The sequence below is a fragment of the Ursus americanus genome, chromosome 2, assembly GCF_024610735.1.
Source record: "Ursus americanus isolate L20-20 chromosome 2, mUrsAme1.1.p, whole genome shotgun sequence".
NCBI lineage: Eukaryota > Metazoa > Chordata > Mammalia > Carnivora > Ursidae > Ursus > Ursus americanus.
Window position 1 is genome coordinate 73,902,940 of NC_142128.1, and position 16,692 is coordinate 73,919,631.

At 50.5% G+C, this 16,692-nt stretch overlaps 1 protein-coding gene across 6 annotated transcripts in view; it reads right to left on the reverse strand.

Moving 5' to 3' along the window:
• LOC123785805 (uncharacterized) overlaps positions 1 to 16,692 on the reverse strand; it is a 52,695-nt gene that overhangs the window by 18,020 nt on the left and 17,983 nt on the right. For 2 of the 6 annotated variants that reach the window (XM_087857687.1, XM_087857680.1), the window contains exons 1-2: positions 3,427 to 16,692; positions 1 to 76 (exon numbers count right to left, since the gene is read on the reverse strand). The exon at positions 3,427 to 16,692 is cut by the window's right edge and continues 17,983 nt beyond it. In XM_087857687.1, coding sequence (XP_087713813.1) covers positions 1 to 76; positions 3,427 to 3,660 — 310 coding nt within the window. In that variant the 5' untranslated portion in view covers positions 3,661 to 16,692. The other 4 variants (XR_015722437.1, XR_015722435.1, XR_015722441.1 and 1 more) reach the window with 3 other exon arrangements.

The following is a 16,692-nucleotide window of genomic DNA, read 5'->3' on the forward strand; positions in this document are numbered from 1 at the left end:
CAGCCATGGGACGCTCCTCGCAGCGTTGTGGTAAGCAATACAGGAAATAAACTCGGAGAAAGAGCCGGACCTGTACCTGCCAAAGAAAAGGCACCAGATAGGTAAGTGTTTTCCTTCTTTGTTCCCCGGCCTCTTGGAGCTCACCATCTAACAGGGGACGTCAGACTTAGACACAAAGAGCCAGAAAACAACCAAAGTAGCACCCGAGAAGGATGAAGTGTATGAGAGCTTGGCCGGAGGGAGCGAGGGGTGGTTACGAGGGCTGCTTCTCGCGAAGGGGATCTGCAAAGGTCCACGGAGGACGGCGGCGCTGCCGCAGGTGGGTGCGGAAGAGCCAAAGAGTCATGGAAAATACCAGTGGTGCAAACAGAGAGATCGGATAAGCAAGAAAAAGTAAGTTGCCTGGTTTTGCTGGAATACGTGGTCTACCTGGGGAAACGCAGAGAAGTCAGACTGAATAGGAGAGCTAAGGCTGGTTACAGACAGCCTTCGGCATTGTGCTAAAGGGAAGGAATTTTACTCTGGAAACGATGAGAAACCATTTTAAATTTCTAAGCAAGAAAAGACAAGATGGCCGCTGCACGCAGAAGGGCCTGGAAAGGAGAGGGACGGGCAGCAGGGAGCCTCACTGGAGGACTACAGCTGGAACCATGGCACTAGCAGGGGGCATGACGAGGAGCAGAGAAGAAAAACAATAAAAAGGGAGGGCCATCGAACAAATCTGCCTTGGACCACCCCCCTCCCGTCCCCATAGAGAGACTGCCGGAGACAGAGCCTATTTGGGGAACACAAACCACAGGTCCGACACATCTCAGATGAGCAGCCGTGTCTCTGCCTTCACTCTCCCCCCAAAAAACTCAGCTTTTCCTCTGGACTGCTTTAAGCCTCAAGCCGATGAGGCCATGGGAGACCCAGGCCTTCTGTGAGCAACGCCCACCCTCCGGCCAAGCCCAGAGCCTGGCTGGTAGAACCCCCACCCAAGGCTGAGTCCGAGGGTGGGACTGGGCGGTCCCGGCCCTGGGGCCACCTCCACTGCGGCAGCCACCACCGTGCCCGCCTCTGCTGCGTTTTGCCCCCCCTCCCCTCCTCCGTCATAGCCCCCGCCCCCCGCCCACTCTGCGGAACTGGCACAGCAGGACCAGAAAAACCAACGCCACCATGTCGGAGACCAGCAGAAATGCTTCCAAAATGGCAGCCTTAGGAGAAAAAGGACTCCAAAAATATTATCAACCCACCCAAGGAAAGGGAAGCCCGTGACAAGGGGAATGAACTGTCAACCACCTCCCAACTGGGCGCCCCCCCACCCTTCCTCACTCTTACAATTGTCACATCTTTCCCGTCAGAAACTTCCACTCAAAACCCAGAGAGCATAAGAGGGCAAGAAGGGTATCACCCCATGCCCCCGAGAGGTCCTGGGGGCCCTGGGTGACACAGGGCATCCAGAAGGACATTCTGCGTTCCATACCCCAAGAAGGGGGCAGCAGCCCATTTCCGTCTTCAAACCTAGCTCCTGTCACTGACTGGACAAGAACTGACCCTCCGAGGCAGCGAAGTCTTCCACTGCTCCCAACCAGACCCTCCCCAGCTCCGTGGGCCCTGGGGAACCAGGAGGCAGGGTTGCAAAGAAGGGCCGAGAAGGCACAGCCGTGCCTCCGTTATGTAATAAGAAGGGCGGTGCTGTCCTAGGCCGGCGACCCAGGGCGCACTGCGTTCCCGGATGCGCAGTCACTGGCGGGGGCCACTGCGCAAGGCGCAGAGCTCAGAAACCCCCTCCCCACAAACATGAGACCTGCCACAAGGACCCGATGGGGAGCCAGGGCCCTGATTTTTCCAAGTCTCCCTCCCCCAGCCACAGGCGAACAGCCTGCTGCCCTAGTTTTGCTCTTACTCTCCTCACTCCCCAGAATGACAAACCCTTCTAACCTGGGACCTCCAAACCTCTCGTGGCCCAGTGGCTTTCCCGGAAATCCCACCAAATACGCAGTTTCCGAGCAACATCCTGGGGTCGGGTCCCGTCCTCACCTTTCCCAGCACCAGGGAGCAGCAGCTTCCAGAAGGCAGGTCCTTCCCACACTGGGCTCAGCTCTGGACAGCCCCGTCAATGCAAATCTCTGGTCCCCGGGGAGTAGCCCAGAGGCAGCAGGAAGCCCATGGTGGTGGCAGTGTCAGCAGCAGCAGCTCTGTCCTACCTTGCCCGTGCATTTCCAGGGGAGCCAAGAATTTATTTTGCCGCAACACTGAGGTGTGGCAGATTGAAAATTCCCTCTTCCGACACCAAACTAAAGGACAAATATTTCTTTCCAGTTTGGTCGACCCTCTGCGCACCCATCTCTCCAACCCTTCCTCCTTCAAAAAAAAGTTTGGGGAACCCTGAGCGCCTCTTCCTTAGAGTGCATGAAATAAAAAAGGCTTAAGAGGAGGCTTCAACTGGTCAGTCAAAAGCAGGCACAGACACAGGAGCATACGCACACCCCTAAACAGATTTTAGAAAGCTGCTGGGCTTCTCCCCCCTCCCCTTTAAGCAAGTGAAATGCAAATTCAGATTTGATACCCTGCCCTCAACCAATCAAAAAAAGGTTTTCACCTGCCATTGGCCCACCCACCAATCAGAAGAAATGTCTGGAGTGAGAGCCCTCCCCTGGCCAATGGAAGGCCAGCTCAGTCACTTAGTTAATGATGCAGCAGTACAAGGAAGGCCATCACATGTGAACTGGAAAGGTGCCAACATGGAGACACAGAGAGCGCAAGGTAAACAACTTTCCAACGCCAAAAGGATGACATTTAATCTCTAAATGCTAGCTTCCCTTCTCAGCTCATCCTTAACCCCTCTCAGCTGGCCCTACAGATGCCGAGAGCCTCACTACCTGTCCCCCTGGAGCTCCTAACAAGATGCAACAGTGACTGCGTCACCATTCCCCACTTTTCCCAACTACGCAGTGACAAACCTACCAGCTTTACCCCACTCTCCCAACCTACGCCCCATCCTGCCCACCTGCTCCCCACCAGCCCCAGGTGCCCAGGGCCGAACATTTCAAGAAGGCAACCCCTGGAAAACTGTGCCTTTCACCTTCTTCCCAGCACCTCTCTCTCCCCACTCCCTACCTTCCACCTAAGAATCGCATGGACGGACAGACAGACGCTGACACCCAAACAACCTGGAAAACCAGTCTGTCTGTCTGTCTGTCCAACAGAAGGAAATGGGGGCAAAGGCTGGGAGGTCAGGTGGGACGCCAGGGACAGCTTGCTCCTCTCTCCTCTACCCCGGTCAGGCTTGAGCAGCTGACACTAAGAGAAAAGAAATTAAAGTGGAAAAAAAAAAAAAAACCCTCTCTCAGAGAAAAAATAGCAAAAAGCGAGAAAGAAGGTGAGAAAGACAGAGCACCCACATACGCAGAGACATCGCCCCCGATCCCAGCAAATACGTACGTGGGGAAAGAAGGGGGTTACGCCATCAAGTCCTGAAGCCCGTCGGACCACCCATCGTCGCCTGCGCAGACCCAAATCTCGGTCTGGCCGTAGGGTGCCGCAGTCCCGAATGTTCCAGAAATCGGTCCCGTTAAACCTTCCACCATCGCCCCGCAACCTCTTGCTACCACCCCTGCCCCCCACCACCACCCACCTCCCCCCCGCGGGAACCGCCCGTGCCACCTTGCGTGTCATCTCCTTAGCCCGGGCTACCCAGAGGCCTCCAGCCCCCGACAGATTTCTGAACGCTTGGCAAGTGAGCTGGCAGAACCTGGTGCCCGGTGTTGCTATGACTTGTTTCTTGATTTCTCTCTCTCTCTCTGCTGCAGCACGGCTGTTGCTAGCAGACCTATCGACGGAGCGCTCTCTCTCTCCTCTCTCTCTCTCAGCTCTGTGACGCAGATCTAAATTCTCCAGTCTGCTCCTTGTGTTGCAAGAGCAGAACTGCAGCTTTTCCCCTGGAGAGCCGGAGGGCAGTGCCAAGGCTGGTCAAACAAGGCAAAAAAAAAAAAAAAAAAAAGTTGGGCCTACACTCCACTTCCCCGGCCACACTTTTCAGCCCAATTTTTTACCCCATACACCTCACTGCTCTGGGGCAGAGAGGGCCTGGTCCCTGCGGGCTCGCGCCTTCCCGGAGGACTTCCCAGCCACCAGACTAGCTTAACTCTTTGAGTGACAGCACCCAGAACCCAGACAGGGCTGTCCCACACTAAATGTTGCCTCATCTTTTCTTGAACCATTTGAGCTTCTCCCACACAGGAGAATACGATGGCCCGCACCCTGACACCACCGTCCTATTAACTCTTTCTGCCACAGATGCGTCCAGAACGACGACCATTGCTGACTTGCGTTGTTTTCTGCTTTTTTGGCCACGCACCAGGACCTTTTTCTCCCTGGCATTTCCTAAGGACCAAAAGTGTGATTCAAACGTTGCCTGCTTACCCCACGAACGCTATCCTTTTATCGGGGCAGGAGCTGGAGAAACCTCATTGAACGGCAGCCTGAAGAATCCAGAATAAAACCAGTCTGGATCCTGATACTTGCCGGGCTCAGGATTTTAGGGCCTCGCTGGAAATGTCCGATCACTTCTCGAAAGGCACTTAGGCCACTCAGTCCCAGAGATTCGGGTTGCTGAGTCATTTGTTCCCAAGAAGATCCTCTGACAACATGAAAAGCAGCAAAACAGAGCAGCGGCCAAGCCTGGACCTGGAGTGGCCAACGGCTGGGTTCTTCTCCCCGGGGTGGGCAGCCCGGCGAGACAAGCAATGGCCAGCTCCCCCCACGGCCCCTGTGACGGTGGCGTGAGGCCTGCCCACACCTGGAAACTCTCACGGGGACGGGGCTTTCCCACCAGCGCTCTGAAGGCCGGCTGGGGTTGTTTTTGGATACGGACAGGTCCCTGCTGCAGCTAAGCACATAGCTCCCAACATTTTCCTAACCCCAGACCCAGAAATGTTTCCAGAGCAGCTTGGAAGCCAACTCACCAGACCCTGCATACCCAGAAAGACCCAGGGAATCTCAGGTCCCCAACACCACTATGTCCACAGAATGCAGACCCGCAATGGTTTCTGACGACCAGTGGCGCCACGTGAGCCTAGACGTGACCAGAAGTGAGCGATACACACAGGTCCTGGGATAGCTGACTCATAAGGTATATCACATCAAGAACCTTGCGACTTTCGGGAAAGGGACTTGAGAACGAGACCAGGCAGCCACCTTGTCCTGCACCGCGCTTCCCAAGCAGCCTTCTTCGGGCAACTACTCAGGGCCAAGGTTTCACCCCGCAGAAAGAAGACCACTTGGAAGACGACCGTGGCACTCCACGGGTTTAAAAGAAGCCCAGAGCATCTGTGCCAGGCTCCCAGCAGGGGGGAAAGTGCTTCAAATTCACACCTTCTGGGCTCCGGGGTAGTGCATGCCAATAAAGAAGTCACCTACTGGTCTGATGACCAAAGGAATGTGGCCTTGATGGCACTAAAGCAAGTCCCTCGGAATGGTCCTCTGCCTACTTAAATACCGTTTGCCGTAGTTTCCTTTTCCATGGAAGAAAAACATGCCTAAGTTCATGTCAGGACATTCCTGATTTATCCAAGAGCCCAGGATCAAATAAACAAAGGGCTCTGAGCTCTGCCAGGGAGCCTCCTGCTTCAGGAGGGAGAACCAGAGGGAAGTAGGGCTCGGCAGAGTTGGCCCATCACCCCATGAACTTGGTGAATGACGTGGCTGCTCACTGCCATGGCGATGGAGATGTCATGGGTGGGTGGAAGTGAGAGAGAAGAGGCAAATAAGTTATGAGAGACAGAGCAAGGAGCAAGTGAGGGTCAGAGGAGGGCCATACGCAGCCACGGAATTTACCGCCAGAGGCTGACTGTGGCCTCCAACCATGGCACAACGGAGCTTGAGTCCGTGCAGAGAAAGGTCCCCATTTCAGGGACTCAGCTGGGCCCTAGTCTGACTTGCATAGCGTCAGGACGGCGCTCTGTTTGGGGAGGCTTTGTTTCGTTTCGCTTTTCTTCTAAGTCTTTGCGTTTTCTTCCCATGACCGTGTTACTCTTCTTACAATTTTCCTAGGATTGGAACAGTCATTTTCGGTGCCTCCGTCCCTGCTCTCGGTCTTTCCTCTATTAACCTGATTCTGCGCGATGCCCACCACAGAAAAGCCCGAATAGGATGACCAGGAAGCAGAAATGAATTCAGTTCTAAAAACACGGGAGGATGTTTACTTAGCAAGCACGCTCGCGTCTACAAGGAAGTTTTACAGGGCGCTGCATGCAGTGTTTGGTTTCAGGGGGTAAAGATAACTTCTGAGCGAGGAGAAGGTGCTGGCTCCTTCCGTCCACCCCGTGAGGCCCGGGGCGGCTGGGCCACGGCAAACTTGAAAAGGCAGGGCTTCACCTCGAGCCCAGCAGGTCCCCGGCTCCCTTTGGCTCCTCCACAGCGACAGGCCCAGGAAGCTACGCACACTCGACAGACCACGTGAGCTCTCTGTGGCCTCTGACTGATCTGGGTCAAAACTACGAAATGCCAAAGATGAAGAATTATTTTCTTTACAGGGAACGAGCTGAACTTTTCCCCAGTCCTTGTCCAGGGTGTGGAATGCAATCACTCTGTTCACCGCCACAAACTCTGGTTCGGTGGGCATCCGCCAGGAAAGCAGGCTTAGTGCAGGCCTCTGTCCTCGCCTCTCCTCATTCGGGCCTACTTTACAGGGCCTGGAGCTTTCAGCAGAAAAGAAACTGTTTTTCTCAAGACAGGGTAGCTGTGTAGGGGGCGGACCTCAAACTCCATGCAAGTGTCTAGGGCCAGAGTAGGTGTTCTAGATAAACTGACAGGTGGGCCACAGTGAGACACTGTTTCGGTTTACCACCTGGGAGGGAGCAGACAACAGGCACCCAGTGGTCCCAGAGGTAAACCACTGATCAGGTACCTTCTAGGTGCTAAGCCAATACACAGCACAGGAGAAGACCCAGACCGTCACCCTAAGACCTAGCCATGCCAGTTGAGGACACTTATCAGCATTCCCAAACCAGTACTTTTGGTATTTTGAAAATCTGCTCTTTAAAAGCTGGAATTCATTTTCCCATTGAAATAACATTAAACATACCGGTTGGGTTCCCAGGCTAGCCCACTTGACCCACTTCAGGCAGTCACAAACCCCAATGCCTTTGGGGTCTAGGCGGTTAATAAAGGCGTGAAGCAGGTTGAGGGGCCTGTGCCAAGCAGAAGGAGTGTACCATCCTCACCGGCAGCCCACCCCGGCCCTGCCTGCTTGAGGCCATCTGTGAATGGAGGCCACCAGGAGCCCACATCGTCCGGTTTTTCGGGCGAAGGCAGAATTCCAGACTTAACATTAAACTTTCAGTTTTTACAAACTGAGGGCCTCAGAGGGGAGGGGGGTGGGGGACTGGGATAGGCCGGTGATGGGTAGTAAGGAGGGCACGTATTGCATGGTGCACTGGGTGTTATACACAACTAATGAATCATCGAGCCTTACACCGGAAACCGGGGATGTACTGTATGGTGACTAACATAATATAATAAAAAATCATTATTAATAAAAAAAAAAAAAAACTTTTAGTTTTTAAACACTGTCAAAAACTTTTAAAAGTCAAAACATACCTGCAGAGCTTCCAACTTGTTTTCTTTGTGGTCATGTATCCAAAATACGATACGTTTGCCACGAAAAAGATGGGAGCAAGCACTGCCAGAGGGAGGGTTTAAATAAAATAAAGGAAGGAAGACTATAATCGCAGAGTGCTTTACCTCACAGATGCCGCTACTGGAGAGAGAAAAGTGGGAGAAATCTCAGCCTTCAGGTCAGTGGTCGTCAACCTGCCCTATGTGGAGGGCTATGAATGGAAGGGTGCTTTAGGATTATTTTTAAATATACATGATATCATGAAAGAGCTAGTATCTGGGGGGGGGGGAGAGGGGCAGAGGGAGATGGAGAGATTCTTAAGCAGGCTCCACGCCCAGCGCGGAGTCTGACACGGGCTTGATCTCATAACCCTGAGATCATAAGCTGAGCCGAAAGCAAGAGTCGGACACTTAACCGAACGGGCCACCCAGGCATCCCTAAAGCTCTAGAATTGTACCTCATCCTGATTCCCCAGAAGGACAAGAGAGTCCTTCCAATACCCTGGCCCTCTCTCCCACTTACGAGTTGCTACTCTGCTCGTCATCAAAAGAGTCTGTCAGGGCTTTGTCGGTAAAATTGGAAGCGATCACCAAGGCACAGAGCCCTCCAAGAACAACACGACGACCAAGGCATCATCTAGCCTCACCCTGGTTCACTAACTCCCATCCCACCTTTGGAGGACTCAGCAGAATATAACGGAGATGAAATCTCCCTCGAGGTAACTCATGACTAGCCTCCAGTCTCTGCTTTGCCTCAGGACCCCACAGAACAGTCCCCCAAACACGTTCAGGTATTTCAGGATTACTTTTACCACCACAAGTTTTTAGGGCGAAACAAGGAGGTACAAAAAAGGGAAATGAAAAAAGAGGTTGGGGGGGGGGGCGTGGGGAGGAAGAAGCCGGAGAGAAATATTCTTAAAATAGCTGATCAAAAGTTAACAACCCAAAGGAAAAGAGGAAGAGACTTATGTATTACGTCTTCATGAGAAAGGAGGCACTTGTGGCTGAATGAACAGCTGAGTGTGTCAGGACATGTAAAAGGAAGGGCCCACAGTCCACACACAAGGGAAATGTCAGAAAGAGCCACGGGATTAAAGAGTTCCCAAGGCCAGCCACCAGGTTGTGCCAATGATCTGGGACAAAAGGGTTGAAACCTGGAACCAGGAGAGGAAAACCACCCAGCTCATAGCCCTAGACGTATGGGACATTCTTTTGCCCATTTTGAGGGCAGGGGTTCTTTTTCTTGTGGATTTTTTGGAGTCTTTGCACATTCTGGGTACAAATCCACTTGCCAGTTATAGGTGTTACATGTGTCTTTTGATGATCCGAAGTTTCTCATGTTCATGTCATCCAACTTATCAATCTTTCCCTTTACAGCTTGTGCTTTCGGTGTCTTCCTAAGAAATGTATGGCTACCTCAAGGTTATGAAGATATTCTGCGTCGTCTCGTAGATGGAGTTTTACTTTGTCTTAACCCACACATGTAGAGGGATGATCTCTCTGGAATCTACTCTTGTGTATGAAGTGAGGTGGGGTCAAGATTCACTTCTTTCCTCATGGAAACCCAACGGTCCCAGCACTGGTTATTAAAATGACTGTCATTCTCTCCTGCGCAGCAGAGCCTCCTATGTCATCAGTCAGGTGTCCAGATACATACAGGTCTGTTTCTGGGCTCCCTGTCCCAACTCCTTTGGTCAGAAATAAGACAGACAAATAGGTCCATTATTGTATCACGGAGCACTAAACTTAAATCGGGCGATTTCAACCTGAGGATGTGCCAACAAGTAAAGTCGAAGAAAGTATAAACTGAGGAACCCGTCTTGCAAAGTGAGTTCAATGTGGACAGGCACAGTCTGAGAAGAGGGCCCCAGTCTGGACCTCTCAGAAGGAAAAGGAGGAGCAGGAGTGGACAAAGAAAGGAAGCAGCAAGGGACAGTGGTAAAAATGAGTGTTGGTTTTTTTTGTAGACAGTAATACAGTGATCAAGCAGACAGATTCATACTGTGTAAGAGAAAACCTGCAACCAAACCGTGCCTATCTACTACTTAGCTGTGTGACCTTGGGCAAGTCAACTCAGTCTTCTTGAGTCTCAGTTTCCTCTTCCCCATTGGACTGTGCAGATTAAATAGGTTAACTGATGTACGTCACTTAGTCCAGGGCCTACCACTGTAAATATTCAAAAAGAGTTTGGGTGCTGCCTTCATCATGGTTAGGGATACAACGGAGACGAGTCGAACTGTTGGAGCAACCGTGCTGTTCAACAAACCTTTAGTGAGTACATACTACTAAACAAAGATAGTACCTAGAGTGGTCAAAAACTCAGACGAAAAAATGAGACAGGTTTGAATCTAAATTCTAGTATAGCCTCTTTACTTGTTATGTAGACTTGAACAACTTATTTCTTCCGTCTAAGTTTCTAGTTTCAGCTTCATCCATACTTCCTAGGGGCTTTCTTGGTAAGGCTGGTAATGAGACACAGACGCATTCTGCGCAATGCCCAACAAGTAAACACCCATCTAGAAAACCCTGAAGACTCCACCAAAAAACTATCGGAACTGGTAAATGAATTCAGTAAGGTTACAGAAAACAAAATTAATGCACAGAAATCTGTTGCGTTTTTGTACACTACTAATGAAGTAGCAGAAAGAGAAATCAAGAAAACAATCAAATTTGCAATTGCACCAAACAGAGTAAAATACCTAGGAATAAATTTAACCAAGGAGGCTGAAGAAGACCTGTACTCTAAAAACTGTAAGACACTGATAAAGAAATTGAAGAACGGGGGCGCCTGGGTGGCACAGCGGTTAAGCGTCTGCCTTCGGCGTGATCCCGGCGTTATGGGATCGAGCCCCACATCAGGCTCTTCCGCTATGAGCCTGCTTCTTCCTCTCCCACTCCCCCTGCTTGTGTTCCCTCTCTTGCTGGCTGTCTCTATCTCTGTTGAACGAATAAATAAATAAAATCTTTGAAAAAAAAAAAGAAATTGAAGACGACACAAATAGAAAGATCTTCCATGTTTATGGACTGGAAGAACCAATATTGTTAAATGTCCATACTACCCAAAGCAATCTACAGATTCAATGCAATCCTTAGCAAAATACAAGTAACATTTTTCACAGAACTAGAACAAATAATCCTGAAATTTCTGCGGAACCACAAAAGACCTAGAATAGCCAAAGCGATCTTGAGAAGAGCAAAGCTGGAGGTATCACAATCCCAGATTTCAAGTGAGTTCAATGTGGACAGGCACACTATGCTACCCAAAGCTATAGTGATCAAAACTATAGTATGGTATTGGCACAAAAACAGACACATAGATCAACGCAACAGGACAGAGAGCCTAGCAACAAACCCATGCATATATGACCAATTCATCTATGACAAAGGAGGCAAAAAGATACAACTGGGAAAAGTCAATCTTTTCATCAATAAATGGTGCTTGGAAAACTGGACGGCTACATGCAAAAGAATGAAATTGGACTACTATTTTCTGTTCACTATTCAAACTCAAAATGGATTAAAGACCTAAACGTTAGACTTGAACTCATAAAATTCCTAAAAGAAAATATCATAGACAGTCATCTCTTAGCCTCAGCAATATATTCAGGGATATGTCTCCTCAAGCAAGGGAAATAAAAGCAAAAATAAACTACTGGGATTACACTAAAATGAAAAGCTTCTGGACAGCAAAGGAAACCATCAACAAAATAAAAAGGCAACCTATTGAGTGGGAGAAGATATTGATATGTCCAGTAAGGAGTTAATATATAAAATATATAAAGAACTTACACAACTCCACACCAAAAATCCCCCCAAACAATCCAGTTAAAAAATGGGAAGAGGACATGAATAGACATTTTCCCAAAGACATACAGACGGCCAACAGACACATGAAACGGTGCTCCATATTACTAACCATCAGGGAAATGCAAATCAAAACCACAATGAGATATTATCTCACACATCAGAATGGCTCATGTCAAAAGGACAAGAATTAACAAGTGTTGGCAAGGAGATAGGAAAAAAGGGAACCCTATTCACTTCTGGTGGGAATGTAAACTGGTGCAACCACTGTGGAAAATAGTACAGAGGTTCCTCAAAAAATTAAAAATAGAAATACCACATGATCTAGTAACTCCACTGGGTATTTACCCAAAGAAAATGGAAACACTAATTCGAAAAGATACACGCACCCTTATGTTTACTAGAGCACTATTTACCATATTGCTGTTGTACTATTTACAATAGTCCAGATATGTCAAGTGTCATCCACAGATGAAAGGATAAAGGAGATACGGTATACATATACATACACATATACGGACCTGGACTATTACTCAGCCATAAAAAAGAGTGAGCTCTTGCCATCTGTGACAACACGGATGGACCTAGAGAGTAATAAGTGAAATAAGTCAGAGAAAGACAATACCATACAATTCCACTTACACGTGGAATCTGAAAACAAAATAAATGAACAAACAAACAAAAAAAACAGACTCTTAAATATGGAGAAAAACCTGGTGGCTGCTACACGGGAGGTGAGTGGGAGGATAAGCAAAATAGATAAAGGGGATTAAGAGGTACAAACTTCCAGGTGCAAAGTAAGTCATGGAGATAACAAGTACAGCATAGGAATATAGCCAATAATATTGTAATAACATGGAGACAGATGGTGACTGTACTTAAGGTGGTGAGCCCCGAGTGATGTAGACACTTGTCGGACCAATGTGCTGTGCACCTGAAACTAACGTAACACTGTATGTCAATTAGACTTCAATAATGATATTTAAAATTCAGGGAAAAAAACACCAAAATAAATGCTCAACTCGTGTCAGCTATCATGACGATGGTAACAATGATGCCGGACAATGATAATTTGGGGCATGGTACCATATTGGGCACTGGAAGAAAAGGCCTACTAACACCTTGAAAGACCTACAGTCCCTGGCATTCCTGGTCTTCCATCCACATACTAACAAAGCACGGCCAGCCTAGCTTCAGAGTGATAAGACCAAGTAGTTGATAAGATCAAGTGTGTTCAGGTGGTAGGTCCGAGGCAGAGGAAGCGCTCAAAGAAGAAAGGTTAGAGATGCCAAGTAAAAGCCAATTGCTATACCCGTTAAATACTTGGTAAGGTAATGTCTAATCTCCGGGTACTTTAAGAAGAAACAAAAACACAGGATCTGCAAATATTATATAATTAGACAAAGGCTGAATAGATGCTGGGCTGGGGGCGGGTGTCAGACATGGTGCTCATAGCTTAGAAGTCTGATGGGGAGAAGACTCCGGAAGGCACAGTGCTCAGTGCTGCCAATAGCTTCAATCAGTAATGATGACCATGGTGCGGTCAGCCTGAAGACTGCATTTTGTTGGTCTCCTGGCACCACCCGCCCCCCAGAGCCACTGAGGAGTCGTTCCCCTCAAATGCCCAACCCGAGGGACCATGGCACTTCTACCCAGGTGGCTGCGCTAAAGTAAAACACGGCCCAGCAGTGACAACAAACACCCCAAGGACACAATGTGGTACCACGTGCCAAGTGCAAATCCGAGACAAGGGCTGGGGACAGCCTGTGCTGGAGGGTAGGTGCTGGCAGAGGTGAGATGCCGATGCAGACCCAGAATGTCACCACAGACGGGGAGCTGGAGCCAGGCAGCAGCAGACAGTAAGTGGCCTGGCAGACACTGGCCCTGAGAGCACGGGACTCCCACGGCTGCGGGGTGAGGGAAGAAGAGCGAAGGCCAAGTCAGGTCCTGAATTCACATCACAAATGGAAGTGAGCTCCAGCACCGAAAGAGACTCCCTCATGGAATATGCCCAAGGGAAACAGAGTGACGGGGCGTGTTTGTTTGCTGGGGGGGATGGTCAGGCCTGGGATGGCGGATACTGTGACCAGGGTGCCCTCTTTGTAAGTAGATGCTTTCTCCTGGGCAGACTGACTCAGTCTGCCTCTCGGGCCAAAAGTCCAGGCTCCAAAGTGTACTGCCCAAGCTGGCTCCCATCACCTTCTGGGATAGTGAAAGAGGTTAAAACGTCTATCTTGTCCTAGGCCACCAACCATGAAATCTTAAGCTCCAGCCACAGAGGGCTCACGGCTCAGCTTCACACAAAACCTAGGCTGACAACAGGACCGGCACCTGCTATTCTGACGACGCACCGAGGCTGAGTGAACCAGTCACTCCACCAGCCAAAGCCCCTAGAAACCCCTGGACCGGGGGCCTCCGGTGCTGCCTGAAACGCGAGGGGACAAAGTCTGCTTGGGACTCAGGGAGTAACCCAACACACCTCTTGGCCGGCTGCTCTTGAAATCCTGGCCCTGTCAACGGATGGAAATAATTTCCAGAGAAACGAAGTGTGGCTGGGCCACGTGAGCTGGGCTGAAGGGAGCCCTACCCCATCCCTGCACGGTGGAACGTGCGGTCTGTGCCACAGGCCAGGCGTGGCCGGGGTGGGGGTGGGGTAAGAGGTCTTGCCCAGGTGCCCTCTGGCCCAGGCTGGGACCCTCCGATGTTATTGCTGCTCTTGGGGTTCTTTGTCTTGATCCAGGAGGGAAGCTCCGGGCCGGAGCAGATGTCTCTAGGGTATGTAGATCCTGGACAGCTGATGATTCATGGAGCTGGACTGACCTTTGTGTGAACACACAAGCTCAGCGCCATGTCACTCAAGAAAGAAGTTTCTGTCCTGCTCCAGAACAAACTACTGCTTTGCTTAGCTGAGTCAGATCGAGACAGCAGGAGTCGCAGACACCAGTAGGACAGGGGCTTCCCCAAACAACTCTGACTTGAGCTTTAATTTCCATACCGCGTTCTCCCCCACACAGGGGCATGCCCGTGCCCATACGCGCAGCCTAAGAAGGAAGAGGAAAGACACCAGGGCCATCACGCAAGTCTTGCAAGCCAGCATGCAAGTCTGGGCTTTCCGCAAAGTGCCCACCTTGCCAGGAGCTGGAGCAGGGACAAGGCCTCCAGGGCTGAAGTGGGTGGGAGAGGGGCCAGGGGCAGTCTAAAATGTAATAGTTAATGTCATATTTGGGGCAATCTTTGGGATGCATTTTCATAACACTGCTTTCAATTTCAGCATATTGTTTTCACGGTATGAAACCTCACCAAAAGTAAGGTTCCAAAAATCTCTGATGGTGTGAATGAATACATCCTCTGCCTACAGAGAGCTCATGAGTGGGGAGGGCTTTGTTGACCAGAATCTTTGGGGCTGAGACACAGTCCTGCGGTTGTCTTATTGACGGAGGGAGAGTGCTGGTGCAAAGTTCTTCTAAGGTGTTCTGCTTTCTGAAGCCCACTGGGACAGGTGGGCAGTGGTTACGCTCAGGTTAGGATCTAGGGCCGGCCTCTAAGGTCAATGTTCTTCCCCCAAAGCAGAGCAGCGATAATAGCTCTGCCTTAAAAAACACAGGATCACATTAGGAGGTTTCCCCCAGTGCCATGTAATTTGGGGTGAGTGTCTCACCAACACTCTCCCTCTGAAAACTTCAAAACCTTCAGGCAGCTGGGTGAGTACTGAAAAAGCAGGCTTGTCCTACAATAAGAACAGACCATTTAGTTATCCCAGAAAGTATGCCTGGGGCCGTGTGTGTGTGTGTGTGTGTGTGTGTGTGTGTGTGGCAGAGTGCTAGGCACATTTTATGCAACTCTACCTCGGCCAACAGGGGATTTCCCAGATCACCAGAGGCCGGTAATCTGGAAAAGCAGGGCACCAGGAGGACAACTGGCTCCTCATTCCCACCCTGGCCCCCCCTCCCCACAAATGAGGAGGCTCGAGTCTTGCCACCCCCAGGCCATAGCACGTTAAGCATCACTCCATGCCTTTCTGGAGAGGCGGAGCTGGGTGGTAGGGACGGACCAGCAGGCTAGGTGCGCTGACAGCATCGTCGAGAAGCTTCTGCGTCAGGTGACATGAGAAAACTCCGACTAGTGCTTCCGAGAACCTGGAGTCCCTAGAGGACTGTGGAGGACACGGGACCGGAGCCTAACAGCCAATGAACGCCCCTCAAGGAGCACCCCCCTCCACTGACCTCATAGTCAGGTAAAAGCACACCTCGTGAAGTCACCCCAAGAGCAGTAACCACCATTCCTGCCCCAGACCCAACAGCAGTCACCTAGCCCCACGCAAATGGCCTGGTCTGACCCTCCAGATAAAGCCTTTAGAGTTCTGGTGATATAAGTTACCCTCGAGGTCATCTGGCCTCACTTTTCACCAATAACAAGACTGGTCTTGGGTTCAAGGCCAAGGTGGGGGACCCTGGCTGGGTGACTGTCTCTCTGCCTAAACTTTCTCCCCTGTAAAGTGGGGCTAATGAGCTAGTCATACCCCTTCCCAGTGTTCCTGTGAGGAGCAAACGAGTCCCTCTTGGTAAAGCGCTCTGTAATACTGCCTGGGACGCAAGAGTTCAGAGTGGTAGCTCTCGTTTATATTACCAGCGTCCGTGCGTGGGGGCCCCTCGGCTCACCCGGAAACACTGTCGGCTCCACGGAAAGAGCTCCCTACCTCACAGGGTCCCTCATCTTCCCGCCTTCACATCCTTTACGGCTCAAACGCTGGGAAAGTATTTTAAGTTCCATGCGTCAACATCAGCCTCTCTGCCACTGTTACCCACTGGCCCCGGGGTTGCCCTCTGGAGTGCACACAGTAAGCCTGAAACCCACATCATGTGACAGGCCTTTAAATACACAAAGCCGTGCCCAGCAAACCCGCTCCACCGAAATCTTTCCCTGTCCGGGATCAATACGGCCAGGTTTCACAGGCCAGCAGCCCCTCCTCTCCGCTTACTCTAGTTTGACATTTTCCTTCCTAATTGGGATCAACAACTGGACAACGGTCCAGAAGCGGCCCTCGTGGCCAAGGGACAGCAGACTGATCCCCGGCAGAGACTGCTTCCCTCCCCAGGACTCCCCACTCCCTCTCTCTGGCTCAGTCCAGGGCGGCCACCCTGCTTGTCCATTCCTGCCCTAACTCCACACACCCCTTCGAAAACCTCGCTGGGCATCTTTCTTTTGGACTCTCTTCCTTGCGATGTTAGGGATAGATGAGTAAACCTTTGCTGAATTATTTCTATATGAAAAACACTAAGCCAGATG